This window comes from Panicum hallii, chromosome 7 (genome assembly GCF_002211085.1).
Source record: "Panicum hallii strain FIL2 chromosome 7, PHallii_v3.1, whole genome shotgun sequence".
Taxonomy (NCBI): Eukaryota; Viridiplantae; Streptophyta; class Magnoliopsida; order Poales; family Poaceae; genus Panicum; species Panicum hallii.
The window spans coordinates 33,574,195-33,600,575 of record NC_038048.1 but is presented as its reverse complement, the minus strand read 5'-3'; the positions used below and the strand labels follow the sequence as shown (position 1 = coordinate 33,600,575).

The window sequence follows — 26,381 nt, the reverse complement described above, 5'->3', positions numbered from 1 at the left end:
ATAAGGAAAGTAACCAACTTATTATCTTATTGATACGTAAACAACAATATCTTCAATATGACATCTTGAGTATATGAAAGTATATTAATTTTACATAAAGTGTATTTCTGCCTACGTACCTGGATAAGTATTTGTCTAGGGGCATAATAACCAAAAAGCATTTATTTTGGGATAAAGTTAGTATTATTGAGATGGAAGAAGGTTATTGTTCAGTCTATATTTTGGGATAAAGTTAGTATTATTTATCATGGCACGGTATAAACGAAGTGAATCGGTCGAGATGAACGTAACATTCAGGGGCCGGGGCAAGGTACAGTACGTGTCAACGCTACAATCTACTAAGTATATGAATATATACATCTCTATGACTAGTCTATCCCATATCGCCGATCTGATCGAGTTGACCGACTCACATGTTTGCGGCCGGATTAGTATATACAGCACAATTATATTGCTTGACCCATCCATCCGTTCATCGCTGGCTAGCCATGACCGTTAACAACTCGAGTGGCCATGCATACGGCGACTAAGCAGCCGGCGGACTACGTACACCACATGTACATGCATCGAGCACGGCTCGCTCGACGGATTCGGCCGGGCCTATAAATACCACGCCAAGCACCAAGCCAAGGAAACCATCCCCACAGCACACAAGGCCATCGATCTAGCTAGCTAGCTAGCTAGGGCACGGTAGCAATGGCGCCATCGTCCAAGACCAAGCTGGCTGCGCTCCTGATGGCCCTAGCCGCCCTGTCGATGGCGGCGGCCCAAGTGCCACCGCCTCCGCCGCCGCCGCCGTCCAGTGGGAACGGCACCTGCGAACCGCTGAAGCTGCGCGTGTGCGGCGGCCTGCTGAGCGGGCTGCTGGGCGGGCTCCTCCCGGGGGCCGGCGGGAACGGCGGCCAGTGCTGCCCGCTGCTCGGGGGGCTCGTCGACTTGGACGCCGCCGCCTGCGTCTGCGCCGCCCTGAGGGCCAACGTCCTCGGCGTCAACCTCAACGTCCCTCTCGCCCTGGACCGCCTGATCAACACCTGCGGCAGGGACGTCCCCGCCGGCTTCACCTGCCCGCCGCCGGCTTGATCGCTGTGCTCTCAGCAGCCTCGTGAAGCAACTAGTAATGATAAGCGTGGCCGTACGTGTTCACGCTACGTTTACGGTTTACCACGCATCATACTATCATAGTCCGTTGTTCCGTCATGTACAATGAAAGATCAATGTTCGTGTGTTAAGTGTTATATATACGTGAATGAAATAAAAGCTTATGCAAAAGCTATATATGGTAACTTTGAGCCTTGAGCAACTCTGTTTGTGGAAGTCATCCATGGGCAACGAACAAAGCATGGCCCACAATATGCTAACGTTGATGTGTTTGACTTCTTCGAGGGTATGGATTTGAAAATTTGAAGTGCAAGGGTCTATTACTATGATGTTTACATAATCCATTATGGAGCTTGGCTCCGAACCTATTGTTTTGAGTCGACCAGAAAAGTGATAAACACAGAAAAGTGATAAACAGAACTAGAATGATGGGAGCACCCAAACGTCTTACCTTGGAAGTTGGAACGAGCTGGATCGGCCATGCATGCATGATCAAGGATACGGAGAATCAAATTAGTAACTTTGAACACGAAATCTTCACTTTTGACTCAAGGATATATATCAAATCGAATTAATAATTTCGAACACAATAAATTATTAATAAGAGGGTGTTTGGATCCAACTGCTAATATCTAAAAGTGCTAAAATTTAGGACTACCTCATCCAAACATGAGTGCTAATGGGGTGGATTAAAATTTAGCCAAGACTTAAAATTTTTAGCAAAAATATGTGTGATAATATGGTTAAAGTTTAGCATGCAACTTTATCTTATTAAGCATACCCTAAGTCTAGCCTCGTAACAATGACATCGTAGGTATAAATTAATACACAGTTTTGTAAAGCTAATCTCTGCTTGCAAGACTAGTCCCCTCGCAAGCCTTTTTTTTTTTGAAACAAGTCCCTCGCGCGAGCTGGTGGGAAAAGGTGGAACACACGCCGTGGGATTCGCGGTCAAAGTGTCAAACCGATCGGACGGTTCAGGACCGCGGGCGCCCCGCGTTCACACACGGCTGCACTCTGCACCTGCTAATAAATCTTCTCCTGTACGCTTCGCAACGTCCGGCGCCTCGGTTCCCAACTTCCCCTCGTTCCCTCCCTCCCGTCCTCCGTTCCCGCCGCCATTTCAAACCCACCTCCGATGGCCACCGCCGGTGGCGACGGCGACCCGCCCCAGCCCTTCCCCGCCGACCTCGACGACAACGGGTTCCCCGCTCTACCCTCCTCCCCCGCCGCCACCACCACCACCAGCAGCGGCTTCGCCGAGGACTTCTACCGCAGCGGCACCGACTGGTCCTCCCTGCGCGCCCCTCCGCCGCGGCGGCCGCCCCCCGAGGGGGCACCTGGGGTTAAGGCGAAGGGGAAGGAGGGCGGCTCGCTCGTGCAGAGCAGCCTCTTCCAGGCGTGGGGGCTCGAGAGGCCGCGGCGGGAGGAGGGGGCCGGGGCTGGGGAGTCCTCGCTCGTGCAGAGGAGCCTCTTCCAGGCGTGGGGGATCGAGAGGCCGAAGCGGGAGGGGGTCGGGGCTGGGGACCGCTCCCCTTCCCCCTCCCGCTCCGGTTCTTGGTCGGGAAGGAAGCGGCGGCGAGGAGGCCCCGACGAGGCGGCGGCGGCGGGGGCCATGAATCCCCGCACGTGTCCCTTTTACAAGAAGATTCCCGGTAAAGGCCTCGCCGTTTCATGGTTGGATGTGTGTTTGTGGCCTTGTGGTAGTGATGCAAAAAATTAGTAAACTAGCGAATGCCTAGTTGTGCACTAAGCGTCCGTTTGGTTGGGGAGCCGACTTGAATGGAACGGCTCCATTCCAATTTCTAAGAATGGAGCCGCTTCGTTCTACGTTTGGTAGGTGGAACGGAGCCACTCCATTTTTTGTTTGGTTGGAGAGCGCGGTGGAGCAGAACCATTCCGTTTCGTGTTTGGTTGGAGAACCATCCCATTCAACTTCGCCGGTGGCTTGGATCCTCCGGCGGGGCACCGCCGGGCCGTCTGGACGCCGGGCGCCTGGCCGCTGGTTCCTCGAGGGGGGGGGGGGCGCCGCCGCTGCCGCCTGGAGTCCGCGAGCGGGGGGGAGGGGGGGCGGGGGCGCCTGGCCCTCCTGCGGCGGGGGGGGGGGGGGCGGTCTGGATCCTCCCGCGGGGGGGGGGGGGGGGTGGTCCGGCGCCTGGGTCCTCCGGCGCCCGGGGGGGCGGGCGCGGGAGGGGAGGCAGGGAACGAGAGCGCTCGCGTCCGGTCGATTTGGGCGAGCGCTCTCGTTCCGAATCTCACGGGAATATTCCGTGGTGGAACCATTCCGCTCTTCCTCGCTTCCAACCAAACAGCAGAAAAGGGGAGCGGAGCGGCTCCGCTCCGACGCGCTCCCCAACCAAACACATGATAATTGAGAATGTGATATTTTGCTGGAGCAAATGAGGATAGCTTACCCTGAACAGCTGACGCGATGTTCTTTAATTTTCGCTGAATCTATCTGTCTCATGCACCAATAAATTGAATGAAACTAGGCACACCATTCACTGTGGATGCATTTCGGTACGGAGAAGTTGAGGGGTGCTCTGCCTATTTCCTCAGCCATTTTCATCATGACCATTATGGTGGATTGACCAAGAAATGGTGCCATGGCCCCATCTATTGTTCTGCGCTCACGGCACGCTTGGTAAAGATGTGCCTGTCAATAAATTCAGAGTAAGGCTCCTTTTTTTCCCTTAACTCTGTGAATGGTTCCATGGTGATTCCATATTCTTCTAGCACCTAACACCAGCATCATGTATTCAAATTGAAATCTGCAGTTATATTTGTCCCTTGGAGCTTGATACCGAGTATGTCATCGAGGGAGTGACGGTTACCTTGTTGGAGGCCAATCATTGCCCTGGTGCAGCTCTAATTCACTTCTTACTAAGTGATGGAAAGACTTATCTCCACACTGGGGATTTCAGAGCATCGAGATCCATGCAACTCCATCCACTCCTCCAGAGAGGCCGCATAAATTTGCTTTACCTGGACACAACATATTGCAATCCCAAGTACAAGTGGGTCTCCAATCTTGAAGTTTAAGCGTTTGCTCTATCATAATTACTTTGCTGAACCTGGTAATTTGTAGGTTCCCACCCCAGGAGGATGTTATTGATTTTGTTGTGAGCACAGCTCGAAGATATCTGAAGAAGCAACCAAAAACCCTCATTGTTGTTGGGGCATATAGCATTGGGAAAGAAAATGTGTATCTAGCGATTTCTCAAGCTTTGGAGGTACTCTGCAGTTTAACCTAAACAATTGCTATTAATTTTGGAACATGCGGGCCTTCTAGTTCTCAGGTAACTTCCTTTTAATTTATTCCTTAAAAGGTCCCCATATACACCGATGCATCGAGAAGACGGATTCTTCACTCATTTGGCTGGACGGACTTATCCAAAAGGATATGTCCGTGCAATCAAAGCTCACCGCTTCATGTTTTACCCCTTGGATCTGTAAACCATGAGGTTTGAAAATGAATTTCGGATTGATTCTATGAATTTAGCCAGTGACCTCACTAACTGGAAGGTAGCATTTGTTAGAACTTGAAGAAGTACTTGGGGACTCTTAACCAAAGATTTCTAGCTGTGCTGGCTTTTCGGCCTACAGGTTAATGAAGTTTTGGAGATAAATTTTGTGCTTCCACAATATGGATTTACATGGTTCTTTATGCTCGTTTTAACGTTTTATCAGGTTGGACTTTCTCTGAGGCAACTGGAAAGCAGCTTGACCTAATAAAACCAAGATCTAATGGCAGTGTAACAATCTATGGTAGGATTTGTTAGTTGTACTGATTATAGTTTTCATTTCAATGTTGCTAATGAAGATGTGAATGAACCAAATAGTTTCCAGAAAATGACTTTTTCTATGCTCAGTGTGAACTTATTTTCTGCTTAGCGTAAACTTATCTTATTGATCTCCTGAATTAAAACGGCTGAGTTGCTAGACAAGATGCAAGTTTGACTTTCACTAATTACATAATGATTATATTGTCCAATGATATGAATATCTGATTTTCCACATCTAGAGATTGCCAATTGCAGACAAAGCCAAAAAACTGCACCCTACACTTGAAATTCCTTCAATTATTTGCAGAGTTTAAGCTTAATTCGTTATGGAAGTACATAAGGAATCAAATTAAGAGTCACATTGCAAAATAATGATTCTATACTTGCCTTAAACTGTCCAATATGTGAACATTCTGAATTCCTAACTCATACAAAGGTTTCATTCAGTTACTAGTTCTTTCAAACTGATTTCTTCTGCTTGTAGGTGTGCCTTATAGCGAACACTCAAGTTTCACTGAGCTTAAAGATTTTGTGATGGTAAATCCCCAATTTTGATATTACATTGTTTAGGCTTTGATGGATTCTAACTATAGGTTAATATTTTCATGGCTAGTTTGTGAGACCTCTAAAGGTAATCCCCACTGTCAATGTTGGCAACGCGGCAAGTCGAGATAAAATGCAAGCATATTTCCGGGAATGGCTGAAGGGCTCGTGATAGATGAGGCCTGATCAATTTTTTGTATGGTGGCCTCAGCTCTTGGACATTCAATGTGGTATGTTGTATAACCTTTGTACATGTACAGTTGACTTCAATGTTTCGTATCTTTAAATTTTTCTTATTAAACTTTAATAAATGTATGTTCTTATGTGCCAGTGAAAATCATGGTACGTGAAGAGCAGTCAACATATTTTTTTGAATGTTGATCTGCTCTGTGCTAAAAACTTCATCCTTAAAGAGGTGCCACTGCCACTCTCCCAACATTATACCAAGGCGTGCACTTTTTATTTAAGCTAACTAGGATTCATTCTGTTTTTATCTTATTTGAGAGGCCAATATGTTGTTTCTTGCCCAGTCTGGCATCTCTTTGCAGTGAAATTGTAAGTTGCAGAAATATAGATCCAATTGCTATCCATGAAATACATTATTTGCAAAACATTGATTGACTTCTCATGTTGAATCCAAATACAAGATTTCACTGGGTGCAGCAGTGGTCTTTCATCGATGCCTCTGAAGTCAGCTGTGCTACCTTCATAATTCTGTGAAAGCAATTGACACCGAACTCAACTTTTAGGTTCCAATTAGGCAATATAGTTTATAGCCTGACATCTGCTGAAACCTGAGCTAATTTAGTAATAAACTATTTTTCTTATGCATCCAAAATGATTGTCTCCAAGGTGGTAGTCATATGACGACTAATGGTTAGAGTACATATCTTGGTGAGATTTCTGCTGCTCATTGCCACTCATCTCAATATTACCACTGCCTTCTAAACCTAGAAAGTCTTGAGTTAATCTCGCATCTTTAAAGCACCTTACTGCATGTGATCCTCAGGAAACACATTAGATCTTTCATTTTCTGTCCTATTGGGAAATGGCTGGAGTCCAATCCAAGGCAATGTACTAGGTTTCATGGGGATAACAGCCCATGCTGGGTGTGTTTGCAAATTAGTGTGATCATTCATGAAAGGGTGGTTGTGTTCGGCTGTCTTAATGGCAGCACTATTAGTTGGTGTGTCCTTTTGAGTATATCCTTCACATCCAGAATATTTATCTATTTGATCTCTAGCAGCAGACAGGTAAGTTGGGAAACCTTTTAGCAGTAATGGTGATATAGGATCTTCACTGGTTGCTCCCAGCTCTGCTACTTTTTGGGCAGTGATGTTGCCGACATGTGTGGAGAATTCAGAAACATGTAATGAAAGCTTGATCTGCTCCCATCAGACAGAATGCCAGAATCATCATTTGGTATCATCTGGTTGGAGAGCAACGGAGCATTTCTTGCAATAATAGCATAAGACAAAGGTTTCAGGTGGTTATCTGAACTGTGGTTGTTACCAAAGAAGTTTGCAACTATATCGGTCTGCAAAGAGTTTGCACAAGGCATTCTGTGTAAAAAGATATCCTGCTGCTGCCTGCTAGCCATGCATACTTGCAACCGTGGTAGCAAGGCTCTGGTTAACTCTGGCAATGCCCTCAGCTAAAGCTTAGCAAAATGCTCGATGCGTGATGAAGCTATCCTTTCTGTAACAATACTATAATTGATTTAAATGAGACTTTTAAAATATTGAAGCTTGATGACATATCATCCTGCTGCTGTGATCAAGGACAATGGGAATTCTATGATTGGATAATGTTTGGTGATTAGCAGGCCAGGGGATCCAGCAGCATGGGCGGCCTGGCCGGTGGCAGCAGTGGCGAAGATCAACACCTTGGCCGAAGGGGTGCCTACCGTAACACCTATGACCACCTCGTCCTTCAACCCTCCCCCCAGCAAAGGTGTACAGCTTCAGCTCACTGCTCCAGAGCATGTGGAATCCATCGTTCTTGCCTTCTTGGATCTTGGGTACATCTCTCATTCTGTCACGCTCTCTGTGCATCTACGCCGCTGTGGAATTCAGGCGTTTCTTTTACTTTGTTTACCTGCTCGCGAAGCTTCCTAGCAAGAAATAAAATAAGCTAGCTGGTTGATCTTGATTTTCTTTGTTCTGAATTTGTTTGATCGTGTGACATAGCTGTTGGACGGGCTGCCCAAGAGAGAGCACCGGTAGATATGCTCGTCTCAGGTGATTCGTCCGCACCTGTTGGGTCTCGGGTATCTCATTCTTCTGTGCCAAGTCTTTTTCGTTGTTCAGAGTGTGCCCAGTAATGGTTTTCATGTTCAGATCAGATCAGTTCAGTTTATATGCATAATGCATCAATCTATGCATGGCATGACAGCATTTAGCGTGCTTGCTTGCTTGCTTTTGAGTCTGGAATTTCCTATCTGAAGGTTACCGCCACTCGAGCACTTTTGGATCAGGGACTTCCTTGTAACTACTAGAGGTCTGTGAAAGAACTAACTGGCCAGGCCAGCCGTCTGGAAGCCTGTCTCCTCTGGAAGAAAACTGTTTGTTATCAGAGCTGTCATGTTCTTTCCTTCCTTGGTTGCTAAGACGTAAATACCACTCATGAAAGCACATCCAGCAGAGCCTAATCTTACGACATGAGACCGAGGAACTTCAACCGTAACGGCTTGAGCAAGTTTTGAATTATTTCACATCAACATTATTGTTCATATCCAGAATGTTCGATGGTTACATGCAAAGTAGACAATAGTAATTCAAACATTCTTTTGATGAAATATACAGGTCTCCTGCTCAAAAACTGAACTTCAAATAAGGGCCAATGCAAGTCAAAGAAAAAAAATATCATAACTCTTTGAAATACATGAAATGCAACAATTGATACAACTATGTATTGATAAAAATATCATATATTTCCTGCAAATAATAACAAATTAAACCTAGGCCTTTCATGAACAAGGTTTGCATTGAATGACGACATAGAAACCCACTAGAACTACTTCCATTCTAGTCCTGACAATACCGATTTGTCTACAAAACTAGCAAACCTTCCTGTCAGTACTCTAGATAACCTGGATGCTCTCTAATCAACAATTGAACTTCACTATGTGTGTTTAGGTCAGAATATGAACAAGAATGTCTCAGTTAGGCTTACTTTCTATTCCAGAGAAATCACTAATTCACTATATGTCGTACGTGATCCCTACTTTGAGCAGTTCATCTTTCGGAATGGACAGCGCCTTCTCCCCCTCTGTCAAGTTGTTCCTCAAGAAGGCGTAGACGTAGTCTACCACTATCTTCTTCACAAGGGACGAATTCGGTCCTGCTACGACATTAGCTTCCCCCATAAGGTACACAACCCCTCGCTCCGTCTCCGCATCGATCAATTGCTTCTCCTTTTCAACCAAATCAGAGTTGATGTTCCCAGACTGGCCACTGGGCACTATGGGGCATGCCGACCCCTCAGAACATGTCTGGGAATCTCCGGTGGTCGAATTAGTCTCAAATGCAGCCTCGTCTTGGATGAACATCTTTAACCTTTCCATGAGGAACCCTTTGAACAACCCTGACTCTTCTAGCATGTCACAGTAGCCATACCTTGCCACACATCGGAACATCCGGTGCTCCCTCGGGCCAACCTGCCGGAAGAGGAACCGTTCCACAGGCACCACGTGTGGGATAGGCAGGTGCTTGATTGACATGAACAAGAAGACCGAGTGCACGGACGGTATCTTCTGCACCAGGCGTGGAAATACAGGGGGGATGCCTTGAACCAGGTCTGAGTATAGGAGGCCTACTCCGGGGATCCGCCGCACATCATGCTTCTTGAGTAGTGCTGTCACTTCATCGGCTGGCACAATATGGTCAAGCTCATACCAGTACTTGTTGACGTGGACATAGTGCCATGCCATCATTAGGGCCATCAGGACAAGTGAGAAGCAGAATGGTAGGTACCCACCTTGGGCGAACTTTGTCAGTATCGAAGAGAGGTAAATCAGCTCTATGGAACCAAACACGACGTAGAAAAGAAAGACAAAGATAAACTTTTTCCTCCATATGAGTAACATCACAATTGTCGTCAAATGGGTGGTGATTGAGAACACGGTCACGACACAGATCCCTGTTCATCGCCAAAATCAAATAAGAGATACCATGAGTGACGAAATCAAACTTCTCATCTTTTCTACTCCCAGCGTTCCAATTATTAGTCGTTTTGGCTTTTCTAGATTTATAGTTTTTTGCTATGCGTCTACATTTATATTATGTCTAGGTGCATAGCAAAGCGTATGAATATAGAAAAGCCAAAACAACTAATAATTTGGAACGGAGGGAGCAGCTGCTTACCATAAGCATTGCCGATTTCGGTGGTTGTTCTAAAGGTGATGGTGACTATGATGCTTGCTAGTCCCATCAAAAAGTTCACCTCAGGAATGTAAACCTGTCCCTCGTGACTCTTCGAGGTATGAATCACTTGAACACTGGGGAAACAACCAAGGGATAAGGCCTTGGAGAGGATGGCGAATGCGCCAGAGAGCATAGCTTGGCTTGCAATGATAGCCGAAAGAATGGCAGTAATGAAGGTTGGCCAGAACATCGGTGCTGTAGAAGAAAAGACAGCTTCTCTCACTCTTTCTATCTTTTCATTACTCTCAAAAAGCACAACTATACGCCAAATTCATTTATACCTGGGATAGATCTAAAGAAAGTGTCTGCGACATTCTCTGGGAATTTCCTAAGATATGCTGCCTGCCCCATGTAACATAGTGCCACTGAGGGGAACAAGACAGTGTTGAAGCTGATCTGTAGGCAAACATGAAGTTAATATTTTAAGAAATTTCTGTTCTTTAAACTGGGAAATTTTCTGCTCTAAAATTCAACGTATAGTTCGGAGTATCAGAAAGGTAAGCAAGTAGCATGGATGTGAGTGTCACCATTACCTGAATGGCCTGGATACTGAAATGGCTTAGGTCCGCATACATTCCTTCTGTGCCTATTGCATATGAGATATGACATGACAGTCCATTGAGATTCCAGGCTATAACTTATCTTTGCAATTGCAATTTTGTCCAAAAGTTTACCTGTGACGCACAAGATAACACCACCCAGCGAAATCCATCCTTCTTTCCCGTTCCTTCTGAAGTAATCTACTATGTACATTGGATTAAAGGCGCGGAGAACACCGATCTCATGTACGACGAGGTTATATATTCCAATGCCAGCAATCAGAACAAACCACACAGTGATGATTGGAGCAAAGGAATACCCAACCTTGTCTGTACCATAACGCTGGACTGAGAAGAGTGCGAACAAAATAGGTACTGAAATCCAGACTACCTGCGCTGTACCAAAAATGACATCAGACAATTTATATGTTGAACAAAGCGTAACAACTGATCAATGATGATAGAAACTCCTTTTTCACATACTTTCAGTTAAGCTCGGCACTTTCTCTCTGATCCCACTCACTGCCGACAGCACTAGAAGGACAGTCATGAACAAGAAAGCATTAGAATTCTGTTACTGAATATAAGCAATTCTTATGACTTTCCTATTTACTGTTTCTGTTACCAGAAATTGCAGGCGTTAAGGTTCCATCCCCCATCACCATGGATGTGCCAAGGATCGTGATGGTGAAGAGGCTAATCTTGGCTGCCATGCTAGACTCGAGCTTCTGCTTCAGCCACTGTGCCCTCCTCAGCTGCCTGCTCGGCGCTTCTATGCCATAATTTGACACCATAGCATCCTCTGCCTGCTGGTTTGGTATCAGCCTTATCTTGGCGTGCCGTGATATAAGTGAGTAGAGAGCAAATGTGCCACCTAGAAGACCAGTATGTTGTTGTTAAATGTTATAACTACCCAAAAACGAGCAGGCACATGGTGATTACATCAGGTTGACAGACAGAAATTCATGATGTATCAGTTTACCATCTCCATGGTCATCTGCATAGAGCACGATGAAGACGTACTTAACCATTGGTATCAGGATGAGGGTGTAGAGGATGAGGGAGAGGACACCGAGGAGGTCATCACGGTTCTTGATGCCATCAGGGAAGGTGCTGGATATCGCATAGAGTGGTGACGTCCCAACATCCCCATAGATGATGCCAACGCTCTGAAACGCAAGCTGCAACAGCCGTGACCAGCTTCCCTGTGTAACCATAAGGTTTATTGCAGTCAAAACTTTGTCGGTGACAGTGCATCGTTGCGACATGGTAATCAAGTTGCCTGGGAAGCAGACCTCAGAGCCATGGTACTTGGCGCTGGAGACCTTCTCTGCATCGCCATAAAGCGAGTCCTGTCGCTTGAGCTGTTTGATCGGCTCTACGCTTGGTCGGTCCTCAACTTCAAGCGACATTTGCGCTTTCTTGATGCATATGAAACCTTTGAATAATTAGGATGACCTTGTGATGTGTCAGCAGTCAACACTCTACCATGCGGCCATAAATTTCTGCAAAAGTGATTCCAACGTCAATGCTTCGATTAATTGGGTGATGTAACCAGCGAGCCTACAACCTTGTTTTCTTTTGGCAAATTCCAGAGAGTTACACATGTTTTTCAGGCCAATGCGGAACTAAATTATTCAGCACAAATTTCACAAAACAGCAAAGACTCTGCCTCTATAGTTAAGCAACCTTGTTACTTCAGGCATCACTTGACATCCCGAGCTCATACATAAGACACACTATTCAATGCACACCGAACATCCCGGGCTCATACATAAGACACCCTATTCAATGCACACCGGAGAACAATACCAATTGCCGGAGAACAATACTGCATAGGTACCGTTGTTTCTCACGACGTCCTTACAGTTGTTAAGCTGAAAAAATATAGACAGCAAGCAGCTAGTTTCCCCATTGTGTTACCCAAAATTGGTCAAGTTGTCAACTGGCTAGCAATCGAACAACTCGCAGATCAAATAGGAATTAGGAGCACAAACTAAACCTGGTCAGAAACGCAGAGAGCTCAAAGGTTCATCACCCGAACCTGGAGTGGCAAACGCCGGGGCAAGGGAGCAGCAGCGGACCGGCGGCGTCCACGGTCGCGCGAGCAGGCCGGCGCGCGGGGTGACCGGGGGAAGGAGACCGTCCCGCCTCGCCTCGACTCGTCTTCCTCGGCCGTGGGCGATGGGGGCTGGGAGGAGAGGAAAGCCGGATGCGGCCATCGGCGTCCGGTACTTATAGGTCCGGCGGCCCTGCCGTGCCTCCGAGGCCGCTTTGGCCCGCGCGCCGCGACGCGCGGGAGCTGCGTCTGGGAGCTGGCGTCGCGCCGCGAACCATGGAGCCAGCAGCCAGCCACGGGAGGGAGTGGAAGCCTGCCCTGCCGCTCGGAACAAGGATGGAGCGGATTGTTTGGCGGCCACCTGGTCCCCTCAAACCCAACACGTGTAGCGTAATCCTTGTGCTGCTTTTTTATTACTTGGTAGCGAGCTTAAGCGGGAGCGATTAGCCGCAGATTGCACTCCAACTGATGACGTGGCTACCGTTTTATAAACTGTTGTACGGCCATTTTTTTTATTAAAAAGCACTTTACACAATCAACTCGGAGCCTACGGCACTCACACTAGAATATCTGTATGCATGATATCACCACATGCATACATATACGAGAAGAAAAATAAGAATTGGATATGCATATGCATGCACACAATTTAAATATAAAATAGATCGTACTTTCAAAATCAAGCATCCAAATCAAAATATGGTGACACGGTTGCGCTCCTTTCAATTAGAGAAAAGATCCCACACCATTATATTTTAATAATATATTTTTTTCATGTGAGAAAATATTTTTTAGTGTATTGTAATTTGCTTATAATTTTTGTAAAAGTTGCTTATGGGTTTACAAAATGTTGCTCGACACGTCTAAGTTTAGTTAAGTAGATATTGATGTTGATATTGAGAAAATAGATTGGATGGTGTGATTAGAGAATGATGGCAAATAATTATATTGAGGTAGATGGATATTTTTTGCATGATGAGTGATAGGCATAGAAAGTCAATTGAGCATTTTTACTAGTTTATGTTGGTAATTTTTCCATTCTACGTAAACAATTTTTGTGTCTTTAGAAAATATTGTTGAAACATACGCAAGTGACGGTCTTTTTGAAAAAAATTTAGTTGTGCAATCAGAATTTGATTTTGATGACCGTTTAAGAACTACAACTTTTTAAATTTTAAAAGTGCTTGCATGTGTTGTCATAGGATATAAAATCCTCCACTCCAATTAAGCCGCTGTTGTTAAATTGGAATTCAATACGGATGTATATTGCAGGAAAAATGAGAGTACCAGATGATTCCACATGTTGTGACCTGATCTACTTGATATATGAGCCAATCGATACAAAAGGTTGCGTACCTACAAATTAGTAAAATTACGGCTGGTTATAGTGAACTTATTACCTAATAATAATACATATTAGGATCGGTTTATGTTGGGACGGTATACCCTCGGATGTCGAGGATCTAGTGCCCGGCGATCTCGCCTGAGTCTTGGAGTTAATAGAATGGAAGTTCCGTTTTAAAAAAGAAAAGATACCCTCATTGTTTTTAATTTAGATCAGAAAGAATACTAGGGGGCTTTTCAGTTTACAAGGAAGTTATTCTCCTTTTTTTCCTCCAGGGCATAACCGAGGTCGGTGGTAGAAAAATTATTTGAACCTTACCATCAGGGTATTTTCATGCTGTGTGATTTGCATTCACGTACCTATTTTTCAGTTTAACTTGATTTCGATTTCTAAGGCCTGTTAGGTCACAATATACAGTTAACACATGTCAAATGCTATCATCATTGATTTACTCGGTGTCAAGTGTATAAACTCTGCCTAATTCCTCCCCAAAACCAAGGTGAAGTTGGCATGAGAATTTTTGTACTGGACCCGTTACACCCCTAACGACTCCTGCGCAAGGTGAGTTCTGAAACCAGCGGGCCAGTGTCCTGAAACGCTACTAAAGGCCCGGTGAGCGGCGGTCAAATCTCCCTGCACGCCGCTGCTGAGTGAACGGAGCAGATGGAACCCCGCTCTTCTTGCGGTCGACGAGGACTCGACGTAGCCTGCGTTGGGTGCAAGACATTGACGGACTGACCTCTCTGCCATGGTCGATCCCTGGCGGTTGGCCGTGCTCGGAAACCGTTCGACGAAATACCAGAGGGAGGAGGGGACGCCGATGGAATGCCAGTTTATTTGACTCCCAGTTTACAAAAGGTGATTTTTTACTTAACAGTTTGCAACAGTAGTACAGTACATGGTTTACAGTGCATAGAAGGATATGCATACAGTGTTTTATACCAGCATCACAAGCTTAAACTTTCACACCGAAATCAAATCGACACTACTGCCTTCCAAGGAAGTGCAATACGTGCTTAAGAAAGAAAACCAAACACAAACCTGTAGATAAGATCCAGGCCAAGCATCGATCAGGAGAAACCGCTGCAGCTATAGTCACTTCTTCAGAGGGTTTTTGCTCATATTTCATATACCATTCCAACTTTGAGCACCTGCTGCCTTGGGATCGCGAAGGCCTTCTCCCCTTGCCTGAAGTTCTTCCTCAGGAATGAGTACATGTAGTTGACAACAATCTTCTTGACAAATGAAGAATCAGGCCCTGCCTTTATTTCGGTCTCCCCCAGGATATAGATCACTCCTTTCTGCAGCTCCCTCTGAATAAATTGCTTTTCTTCTGCAATTGTGCGGGTTTGCTCTTCGCTGATCCTTCCAGATGAGTGTGCTGAGTAGCTGCTTAGGCGAGGTTGGGTGAGAACCGTAGTTTCACCTGCCGTCAATACCTCTTCAATATACACCGTGGAGCTACCCGCTTTACGAGGTCTTGCGTCACCATCTCCAGCGGAGGCTGTTTGAGCCTCAGTTTCTTGAATTTGCATGTCTGTGATAAAGTGTCCCTCTTCAATATGTGACTGGAGTCCTTCAATAAGGGAAGCAGCAAATTCCTTGGCGCCTTCTAGTTTGTCGCTGTATCCGTAGCGTGCCACGCACCGGAACATTCTGGAAGTTTTGGACTCAACATTTCTGAAGAGGAAGCGCTCCGAGACCTCCACATGAGGAATTGGAAGGTGTTTGATTGAAACAAACATTAGCACTGAATGCACAAAGGGGATTTTCTCGATGAGGTGGGGAAATATGGGCGAGATTCCCTGGACTAGTTCTGTATAGAGGAAGCCTACTCCAGGAATTCTTTTCACACCGTGGGTCTGAATCAATTGTCTCATGGATTCATTTGTAACTATGTGCTCGAGCTCATACCAGTATTTCTTTACATGCACATAGTGCCACACGCCCATCATTACCACCATAACTGTTGCAATCACAATAGGCAGGTAGCCTCCCTCTGTAAATTTGTAGAGAACTGCAGAAAGATAGACAAGCTCTACGAAGCCATATGCCAGGCAGAATGGTATAATCAGCCAAATGCTCACCCTCCATATGAGAAGCATCACAATTACCATCAGAATAGTTGTAATAATCATCACAGAAGTAACACAAATTCCTGCACATGGCGAACTCCTTGTCAGGTTTTCTCGTAAAGTTAATTATGACATAGAAAGATATAATGAAAATATTCTGAACCGTCATGCTGGCTGTCTGGTGATTAGCAGTTAACAGAGTATTGTGTTACTTCTGTGATGATTATGCATTTCTTGTTCTTATGGAAAACCATATCTATAATTTGCGTAAACATATATTAGTGGTGTGTTATTACTTGAATGTAAAAATAAATAGAAATTAAGAAATCATGGAAGGCGTCGAACATTTTCTGTTTTTTTTGTCTAGATAGCTTCTGGAATTTGGATACATTGGTGATGCTAGAACCTATGAGTTATATCAGTTTTACTAGTGTATACATTCAGTTAAATAAATTCGTCTTACCATACGCGTGGCCAATATCAGTAGTTGTCTGGAATGCAAGCGTTATTATCACACAAAGCAACCCAAGAACAAAGTTCACTTCTGGAATGTACACCTGCCCCTCATACAATTTTGAAGTGTGTAGCACTTTGACCCTAGGAAAGCAGCCCAATGTTTGTGACTGTTGAATTATCGAAAATGCACCGGATATCATAGCCTGACTTGCAATGATTGCAGCAGCGACAGCAATTATGAAGGTTGGCCAGAACAATGGTCCTGCAATCAATGTATAATTGTGCTTGATTCAACAAAGTTCGATTTTTTTAGGGCAACAAAGTTCGAAAATAAGAAGCATCATTTCCATCATCCTGAATAGCTTACCTGGAATAGATCTGTAAAAAGTATCAAGAACATGCTCAGGGTGTTTACGTAGGAATGCAGCTTGCCCAATATAAGCTAGAGACACTGCCGGAAATAGAACGAAGCTGAAGCTAGTCTGAAAATAGGATGAATTGGTTGCCGTTTATATTGTATAAAGGAAACATTAACCTCACATCCTGCATATGCAACCATGATATCTCAAAAAGATGATATATGTACCTGAACCGCCCTTACGTTGAAATGACCAAGATCAGCAAACATGGCTTCAGTACCTGTTTTGTGCCAAATATATTTTGTACTGAGAATCTGCTTTCTAGGTAATTGTATTGAGATATTCTTGTCTGCATTGTAAAATCACCTGTAAAACATAGGAGGATGCCTCCAAGAGAGATCCAAGCATCCTTTCCATTCCTTTTAAAGTAGTCTACAATATATTTTGGATAAAAGGCTCTCAGAACGCCCACATCATATCTGATTAAATTGTAGAACCCAATACCACCAATGCACAGGAACCAGAGCAGAATAATGGGTGCAAAAGAGTAGCCAACTCTGTCTGTCCCAAAACGCTGAACAGAGAACAGCACAACTAGAATGAACACAGAGATCAATACTATTTGACCTGCTCAAGAAGAGTAGAAATATAGATTAGGAAATGTTTTTTTTGTTGTGAACCATGCTTCCACCACAGTGTTCAGCCTGTGAGATGGACATAAATATTCCAGCACGGTATGCAAAGAGTACATGACTTACAAAATATTTTAATACCTCTTGCTTGTTTCAATGAGCATATGAGTTATGAGCAATTTCAGTAGGCAACCTTCAGGCCAAAATTATATTTTTGAATCTGGGATCAGTAAGATACTATTTATGGTTATTCTGTTGTGCATAACTGTTTAGTTCTTTTAGAGGATTGGGTATGAGCATTGTGTTTAGTTTCATTTACCAAACAATGCAGCATGAGTGTGGAAAGGCGTTTGGTGGTCCTATGAAGGAAACTGAGGCACAGCAAGGGGATGGAAAAGGGCTTAACACCTCCAGTTGCAATGAGCCAGTAGTGATTGAGATCCTACGGAGAGATGTAAAGTATGCAAAATAAGTGAAATTATAGTTCGCACAAATTGAGAAGGACTTCCAAGTTGGGCGCGCAGAGAAATCGCAGGAGAGTGCTAGATGCATCGTGTAGAGTGGACGGACGGGCGGCTTTGGACAGGGGCGGTGGAGGGAATCAGAGGGCGCTGGCCGCTAGGACGGGACAGGATGAGAGGAGGGGGTTGGGGATGGGACGGGAGGGAGACTGGCAGCTGGGGAGTAGTGGCTGAGTGGGGAGGGAGGAAGGGGGGCGCTCAGGGTTAGGAGTGGGGGCGGTGCCCTAGTTGTTTGGTACTTGAGGGTCGGAGATGGGATTGCTGGGTTTCTTTTCATGGGCTACAAAAATCGGGATATTCAGAATGAGTAAAAATGGGATATCTCGACTAAATATGGAAAATACAAAAATGATCAGAATAACAATCAAACTGTTTTCATCCCGATTTTGAATTTAACATCCCGTATTTTGTAAAGAATATTAATTTATCCAAAAATTATGAAAATGAGCAGGTAAAATATAGAAATTGGGGCAGAACGGAACAAAATTTATGCCGGCCATTTTCAACTCTATTCATCCAGCACGTACTAACGTCAGGTACTTCACTAAAACGGCATCTTATTCATGTATCCTAAGCATTTAGGTAGTTTCTTTTCAAGTTGAGGTGCCCTATGATTATTCCAAATATTTGCAAGCTGTCTGTTGTAACTTTGTTTTGTTATTTATAACTAATGTCAAATAGTTCTCACCTTGTTTGAGTTGTGGTGCTTTCTCTTGGAGACCACTCACTGCAGAGAGCACTGAAACAAATCCACAAATCATAGATTGTCATGCCACTATCACAAGTACTATTTGATAAGGAATATTTCACTAATGCCCACAAACCACAGGTATCATGTCAATGTTCAACAAGTCTTGTTTGATAAAAACCATTGGTACTAAATACAACTTTGTAAGTGTTTATGATTGTAGATTGACAATTGTTTCATAATCATGCATGATTAAAACTTTATGAATAATTTTCTACAATTTTGTAATTGCATTTATATTACTGCTATTTCGTGGATGCACTGATAAATAAAAGGGACAAAGAAAAATGAAAGCTATCAGTACAGCTAGAAGTAATATACTTGAACTCCTGTTAGTTACCAGATATTGCTGGGGTTAAAACACCATCACTGATAACCATTGAGGTGCCCAGTATGGTAAGGAGGAAAATTGCAACTTTAGCAACTTCACTATTTTCCAAACGTTTCTTCATCCACTGAGCCCTCCTCATAGGGGCTGATACTATATCCAGACCATAGTTTGAGACCATTGCATCTTCAGCTTGCTGATTTGGAATCAAACTCACTTTGGCGTAGCGAGATATCAATGAATAAAGTGCAAACGTGCCACCTACAATTGTAAAAAAAATTCTTGTAAGAGGATAAGGAACAACTGCATATTGGTCACTCACAAGAGATCATAAGTGGCACCTTTTCAACCGGGCATGCTGCATGCATGCAATTGTTTCCTAATTCTAGTGAAGCCAGCTGTTATGTATAGTGTAATGTTTCATTGGTCTATCATTAAAATGGTACTCGTATCATTTTTTTTTCTACACAACTATATTAGTCTTGATAGGACAGTACAATTTTAGCTAGACTTCTTATCTTCTAGCAGATTTTACCAACAAAGTATGACTCTTATCATTGAGTCGGTTTTTAACTCATAACGTTATGAATCAAGGGAAAATGAAGTTCAATGAGAAAAGTCATTCTTTAGCTTTATACTTCAGTAGTTGTGTTGTAGTAGGAAAGCTTCTTGAGTCTACATAATATTTGAAATGAAAACTTACCGTCCCCATTATCATTTGCATACAGCACGATGAACACGTACTTAATCATAGGTAGAAGAATAATGCTATAAAGAATAAGTGACAGGACTCCGTAGAGGTCATCAACATTGCTGATGCCACTTGGAAAGGTGCTTGCATACACATAGAGTGGTGATGTCCCGATGTCACCGTACACTACTAGATTTTACCCCTAATGCAACGCCGGAAATATGTTGCAATATGCCCTTTTTCGGTGCAATAGCCACAATTGCACCTAAAAAATTTTGTAAAAAAGTGATGCAAAAGGTCTTGTGGTATTAGCCTTCAACCACGAATGTCTTTTGTTGGTTGCAATTTTTTTTCTATTACAACACAATTAGGCGTTGCAAGTAGCATCTTAGGGTGCGCTCGTGTAGGTTGCAAATTATCCTATTGCGACGCATCTGCTGTTGCAAAAGGTTCAATTGCATCTTACCCAATGCGTTGCAATGTGTATAATCTTGCGTTGCAAACCATTGTATTGCCACTAACGTGTTTGGGGTGCTATAGGGCAAGCACCTTTATTGCCACTAACGTTGTTTTGGGTGCAATATGTCATTACCTCTATTGCCACCAAGTTTGTTTGGTTGCCACAGGTATACAGTTCTATTACCACCAAAATCGTTTGGAGGCTATAGTTGGAGCACTCTATTGCCATCAAACTTGATTGGTTGTTAGTTGTGATCTCTATTGCTTCGTGAACATTTTGGTGGGCAAAAGTTCATGCCTCTATTACCACCATAATATTGGGTTGCTACATGTGGAAAGGTGTTGCCTCCAAACTTTTGTAGGTATTGCCACATGTCTATTGCCACGCTCAATTATTTGTATCACCATCAATAATTTAAATCAATATAATACATGATCAAAAATAATGAAGCATTTATATATCATTCATGAAACAAGATTGAACAATTAACTGTAAAATTCCTTGACACACGTAGTTCTTCCCAAATACAAAGTAATAAGTTCGCAACACCAGATTGTTTCTAACACACATAGTAGCTTATTTTGATAACAAATAAACAACTTGATCAGCAAAGGGTGACTTCAAGACGATCTCATCACTTGATCAGGAAAGGGTGACTTCAAAATGGTCCCATCATCACTTGTTTGCTCCATTATTCGAACTGCCTTAGTTTGCTGAAAAGAAAGAATTACATTTGTTATCAAGAAGTGAGCTGAAATATGAAAAGGAGGCAACAACATCAGGCAGTCATAAATTTTGTTGTGCATCATAAATTTAACAGAATTATGGTAAATACTTTGACAGTAAAAAGAAACATTCACAGCAAATACTTTGACAGTGACAATAGAATTCATTCACAGCAGGTAGTGGAGAACAAAAATTTCACCTCCTGTCTTTTTGGCGGCTTGACGTCTTTTAGCAGCTTCATCCTTTAGCTGTTTTGTAGTAAGGAATATAGGAACTGTTGTTGTATTTGCTTCTTTGTTGCTTGCAGATGCGGTACTTCTTGTAGTGCGAATGCCGTTTGCCCTTGGTATATCAGTGACATGAGATTGAGTCTTTTCCTGGGAATAAAAAATGTTAGAAGGAAATAATTAGGTGCCATTCTGTTAAGTATATAATGATAGCAGTAAAAAGTTCTCAATTCACAAACAACCTGATGTGAAGGGACCACATCCTGTGGGGTTGGCTGAACTTCTTCAGTGACATTGATGTTTGCCTGCATTGATGTTGTAGGTTGGACAATCATTAAATGGTACAGACAATTAGATACAGAACCTAACTAGATAAAGTCATTCAATAACTAGCTTGACAAAGAGGATGTAAAGGGACCACAAACAACCTAATGTGAAGGGAGCACATCAGGTTTTAACTAGCTTGACTACTACCTGCTGAAATGTTGTCTGTCCAGGTGCTGCCTGCATCATCGATAGGAACTCTTTCCTAAGCGCTTGTAAATCATCCTCCCTTGCCTTTTTCATTTCATCGATCTGTCGTGCATGTTCTATCCTTTCAGCTTCCCTGTCAGCTTCCCATGTTGCAATTTGTTCTTGTAGCTGCTGAAATGATCCCAAGAGCTCAAGGTGTTCCTGATGCTGTTGCTCTGCAATACGAATATGATCTTGGCGATCCGCATTCAGCAGTTGCCTTCTAGTTGGCCTTTTTGCCAGATACCCATTACCATGCAACCTGGTTGACTTGCATGCTGTGACTGCCTTGTATGCCTTCTGGAAAATCTCATTCTTTTCTGTTTGGGTAATGAAGTTTCCATCTGCATTTGATTCTGCCTCAGAGATAAGGCTGCTTGCTTTGTCCTAACATTTATAAGGCACAGATGCTGGAATTAGTTGAAGAAGAAATTGCCTGTATTTTTTACTTGGATGGACTATATTAAGTTATGTACTAATTCATTTAGAACTCACATAGACATCCCTAGATTCTTGGTCTTTCCACTGCCCATCCTTACTATGAGTTATGAACCAAAGTTCCATATCATTGGGCTCCTCACCAGTTTCTGGGTCTCTCTGATATGCCAAGAACATAACAAATTAGTAATTCATGCAAAGGTTGTATATGCGAACTTGCAGTTATTACCTTCTCATAGCTGCACTGAGCAAAAGGCTTTGAGCCTGACAAATGTGTCGTCTTTTTATGGCCTCGAATCTGAGAATTCTGTATGCTCCTTGCCTACAGAATACATAGATTTGAACAATTTTAATGACTCAGACCTATTTGTATGAAATATGAAATGTCAAGAATGTGGAACAAACCTGGAATTTTGCAGTCCTAAAATACTTCAACAGATAGTGCCATTCAACAATATCTAATTCTTCAGGCTTATGTAGCATTCTCTCGTGGTAGCTGTTGTATGCCTTGGCTGTAGCACTGAAAGTTGAACGCCATCCTTTGTACCGCTCCTTAGCAATGCCCCATATGATGCTCCTTGAAGTATCATTATCCTCAATGTCCCACCTAGCCTGTTATATAGTTTATAAGAACATGTAGGTTAGTTGTTATGTTAGTATATAATTTAAATTTGTACAGAAGCAAACATTATCATTACCAATACATCAGTTGCTATTGACTCTTTTACATCTTCATGGATATCTTTCCACGTTCTCACTCCAATAAGTGGTGCCCTTTTCCTTGTAAACATTACTATTTCATCAGTGAACGTGCGGTAGTTGTCACCTGCCGGTCCTCCAAGTCTGGAAAAGTCAAGTTTCATCTTCTGATTGCCCGCCCTGAATCTCTTGGCGGTTGCCTTCAAGCCTTTTAGGGTACCACGTCCTCTTTTCTTTCCATTTTCTGAGCCTATTTCATTGGATCAGAATTTAATAATAGATATTAAGCCACATAATATGCATATTCGGTCACAGAAAACTGAAACAAAATTAATCCCTAATAAACAGTACTTACTATTTCCGTTTCTCCAACGGCGAGCATGAGATGGTGGCTGCATTGGAGCTGTTGGGTTGCTGTCTTGACTGGAATGTATGTGACTGGTAGAATCCAAAAATGCTTCTGCAGATAATATTGTCACATGATGAGCTAGCATAATTTGAAGTTTGACGGAGAATAGTAATTTGTTTGACAATTAGGAGAGGGATATTACTGATGTCATCAAGTTTTCCTTCAACCCCCAACCATTCTTCGTATGTCTTGATTGTGTCCTCCCTGTACATATCTTGAAACTCTGAAAACGAACAATTATATCAGTCAAGAGCGTATTGATTCTACAAATATTGTTAATCTGCTATTTCCTACTACAAAGGTAGAAAATTAACTGGGATATTACTGATGTCATCAAGTTTTGTGAAAACATTCTTTAAGTGATCACTTGCTGTTTATTGACTTCATTTTACTGGGAGGGGAACTCAAATATTTATGCATCATTTAACCAAGCTAATGAATATATATGAAGCACAAGTTTAAATATATCACCAGAAGGAATAACTTAAACATAATGGGCTTCATCATAACTCACCCATGGCTTGTTTCCTTGAATGCATATAAGCTAGCCAATCTTTGTATGCATCTAATTCAGATTGTTCCTCTTCTTCTTCTTCATAGTGATCTGGGCTAACTCTTTTGGATTTAATTGGTGTTATGGACACACATCGGACTGGTCTTCGATAAAAGTAACCTGACCTCCCTCTCTGCCTCATTACTCTCTATCATTCTGAATGCATCAACATCGTAATCGATATCATTCAGTGTTGCTGCCGCAGGATCATTTGCACTTCTCTGCTTGTAGTACATGTAGTCCCTGGACCCATACCCCAATCTTGATTTCATTGTTGTTAGGTTACCAAGCGTGATTTGACTCTTGTCAATTTTATATGTCTTCACAAATTCTTCTCCCTCATCACTCCCCTTGCAAATTACATATATGATCCATTCATCATCCGCTCTGCATATAAAAGCAAATAATAGTTCATATTCCACATTGAATAAACATAAAACAACAAAGGAATCATTGTAGAAAGGATGGCAGGGGCAGTTGATCAGTTACCTTTTGTCAGACTCGTTGTGAGACGAAGGCAGCCAATTTTCTGGATCGTGGCAGTCGTCAACTGCATCTTCGGCGGCCGAATGGTTGGTTGCTCTTTGGAACGAAGGTGACCCAAAGAGCGAAGCCGCCGCCCTATGGCTGCTGGACATGACAGGTGGTGTCCCCCTCGCAGATGTTGGTGTGAACATTGCAGGTAGCATCGCCGACTCAGGTGTGTGCAGCGATGTCGACGAGGAATGAGTCCCCCTTGCTGCATCGCTGATCGTCGGCATCCTTCGCCTTCCGTGGAGAATCGTCGCTCTCGGGTGGAACCCTAACTGCGCCCAATGCCGCCGCCTTGCGAAGGGATTACGAGGAAGCCAATCGTCGCTCTCGGGTGGAACCCTAACTGCGCCCAATGCCGCCGCCTTGCGAAGGGATTACGAGGAAGGAGATCCAGGGATTACGAGGAAGCCAATCGTCGCTCTCGGGTGGAACCCTAACTGCGCCCAATGCCGCCGCCTTGCGAAGGGATTACGAGGAAGGAGATCCAGGGATTACGAGGAAGCCAATCGTCGCTCTCGGGTGGAACCCTAACTGCGCCCAATGCCGCCGCCTTGCGAAGGGTCGGTTCTCTGGGGCTTATTATCAATGGGCGTTTAGGCTGACATGTGGGTCCAGTGATTTTGTGGCGCGGTAATTTGGCGCTGCAGATTTCGGATGAAAAAAGGCCGCCGCCTCTTTAGTATTCAAGACTTTAACATATTGCTTGTAGTTGTAATTTATTTAAATTGAAAATTTTGATTACTCAAACTTCGATTTTAGCTTGCCCATTGGATTCATCTAGCGCGATTACCCATTGCACATACCAGGGAGAATTTGTGCCCTAGCCGCTGCTGATCTATCTGCCGGGTTGTGCCTTCGAGAAAAAACATAACTTGAGATACCTTCCATAAAACAGGCATAACTTTTCGCTCGGTTCTCCGTTTTGGCTGAAATTTTTACAGGAGCTTGGCAACGAAAAGTTGCACATACGATTCACCTGGCTTCGCCGGTCAGGCCGATCTCAAAAAATTCAAAAAAAATCAGGAAGATAATTAAAAAATTCAGTTTCTGTCCAGCACGCTTTTTGGCATACCTATTTGATTTTCTGTAGACCACATCTGATCTCTGTTTCAGGTGAAACTTGGTGTAGTTCCTATTCTGGTGTTGCTTGTGCTAAGAAAAATATCAAAAAAATCATTGAAAAAAGAAAATCAAAAACAACTAGGCTTTGCACTAGTGCCTTTTTGGCATTGCTAGTACAATATTTACGGTACTGCCATCCTGATTGTTCTGTGAGTTTCTTCCATTGTTCTTTGTTCCAACTTGTTGTGCTACACGTAGGACACGTCTTAGCCAGCAATTGTGACTTGTACTTTGGATATTTATTGAACTTTGCACTCGATTTTGTTCCACATACATTCTCCTTACAGAACAGACATTCAGGAAATTTATTGACACAGCATACAAAAATAAATTATCATCATCACTGGAAATGAGGGTGTAATGTACAAGTATGAAATAAAAAACTAATCATTCAGTGTTATAATGGACAAGTATCAAATACATCCTCAGTGGTATAATGTACAAGTATTAAATAAAAAATTCATCATCTTCGCCTTCTACCCCAAAAGCAAGTGGTGCAACAACTCCATCATCAATGTATGTGTCATCTTCATCATCTTCGTCATCGCCATCAAAGACTGCATTGTCTGGTTCGTCAACTGCTTCGGTCCGCACCTGAGCAATAACAGAGACATCCCCAGTTGTGCCTTCCTTGTCCGATCTTGACCAATTTGTCAAATCCTGTTGTTCATTGAGTAAATTATTGACTTCGATACCCACATCAATTGAGTCTTCAAGTTCTAATTCAGGCATGGCGAACAAGTCCCTTGGTTTCAACGCAATAACACTGCTCCAACCAGGTTTCTTTACCAGATTCACATAAAACACCTGTTCCGCCTGTGTTGCCAGAATATAGGGTTCATTCTTATACCTGTATCGAGTAGTGTCGATATCAATTACTCCAAATTGATCCTTACTGTATCCTCTGCCTCTGTTGTTAGTGGCAGCAGGCACATCATACCAATCACACTGGAACAAAATAACTTCTTTTTGTCCAGGGAATTCTAATGAGATCATTCTTTTAATTACCCCATACCAGTACATGTTGACAGTACCACCGTTTCCCTTGACAAGCACACCACTATTCTGTGTTACGAGACTTTTCTCAATGTCAATGG

At 43.3% G+C, this 26,381-nt stretch overlaps 4 protein-coding genes across 5 annotated transcripts; 2 read left to right on the top strand and 2 right to left on the bottom strand.

Annotated features, from left to right (window-relative positions):
- Window positions 1-696: 696 nt before the first annotated feature.
- On the top strand, window positions 697-1,080 carry LOC112900677 (cortical cell-delineating protein-like). Its single transcript, XM_025969510.1, has one exon. It carries the CDS (start codon window positions 697-699, stop codon window positions 1,078-1,080), a length of 384 nt encoding a protein of 127 aa, XP_025825295.1.
- Window positions 1,081-2,172: 1,092 nt separating this feature from the next.
- On the top strand, window positions 2,173-5,651 carry LOC112899517 (DNA cross-link repair protein SNM1). The gene is given in 10 exon segments (XM_025968015.1): window positions 2,173-2,753; window positions 3,591-3,771; window positions 3,876-4,115; window positions 4,187-4,331; window positions 4,428-4,562; window positions 4,638-4,704; window positions 4,789-4,866; window positions 5,368-5,420; window positions 5,497-5,556; window positions 5,559-5,651. Coding segments are annotated over 10 exon segments (1,530 nt in total). The 5' UTR covers window positions 2,173-2,236; the 3' UTR covers window positions 5,613-5,651.
- Window positions 5,652-8,522: 2,871 nt separating this feature from the next.
- Window positions 8,523-12,783, bottom strand: LOC112899516 (potassium transporter 19-like). 2 transcript variants are annotated; one of them, XM_025968014.1, is made up of 10 exons: window positions 12,392-12,783; window positions 11,685-11,894; window positions 11,372-11,594; window positions 11,015-11,263; window positions 10,873-10,923; window positions 10,525-10,785; window positions 10,384-10,436; window positions 10,132-10,246; window positions 9,791-10,045; window positions 8,523-9,566 (listed from the first exon to the last, which is right to left on the bottom strand). In XM_025968014.1, the coding sequence occupies exons 2-10, from the start codon at window positions 11,799-11,801 to the stop codon at window positions 8,629-8,631; spliced, it is 2,262 nt and encodes a 753-aa protein (XP_025823799.1). In that variant the 5' UTR covers window positions 11,802-11,894; window positions 12,392-12,783; the 3' UTR covers window positions 8,523-8,628. The 2 variants fall into 2 exon arrangements, with proteins under 2 accessions (XP_025823799.1, XP_025823798.1); XM_025968013.1 differs by having other exon boundaries at window positions 12,434-12,783.
- Window positions 12,784-14,641: 1,858 nt separating this feature from the next.
- On the bottom strand, window positions 14,642-19,167 carry LOC112900210 (potassium transporter 1-like). Its single transcript, XM_025968992.1, has 7 exons — window positions 18,925-19,167; window positions 18,525-18,575; window positions 17,050-17,310; window positions 16,911-16,963; window positions 16,692-16,806; window positions 16,332-16,586; window positions 14,642-15,951 (listed from the first exon to the last, which is right to left on the bottom strand). The coding sequence occupies exons 1-7, from the start codon at window positions 19,091-19,093 to the stop codon at window positions 14,912-14,914; spliced, it is 1,944 nt and encodes a 647-aa protein (XP_025824777.1). The 5' UTR covers window positions 19,094-19,167; the 3' UTR covers window positions 14,642-14,911.
- Window positions 19,168-26,381: the final 7,214 nt, after the last annotated feature.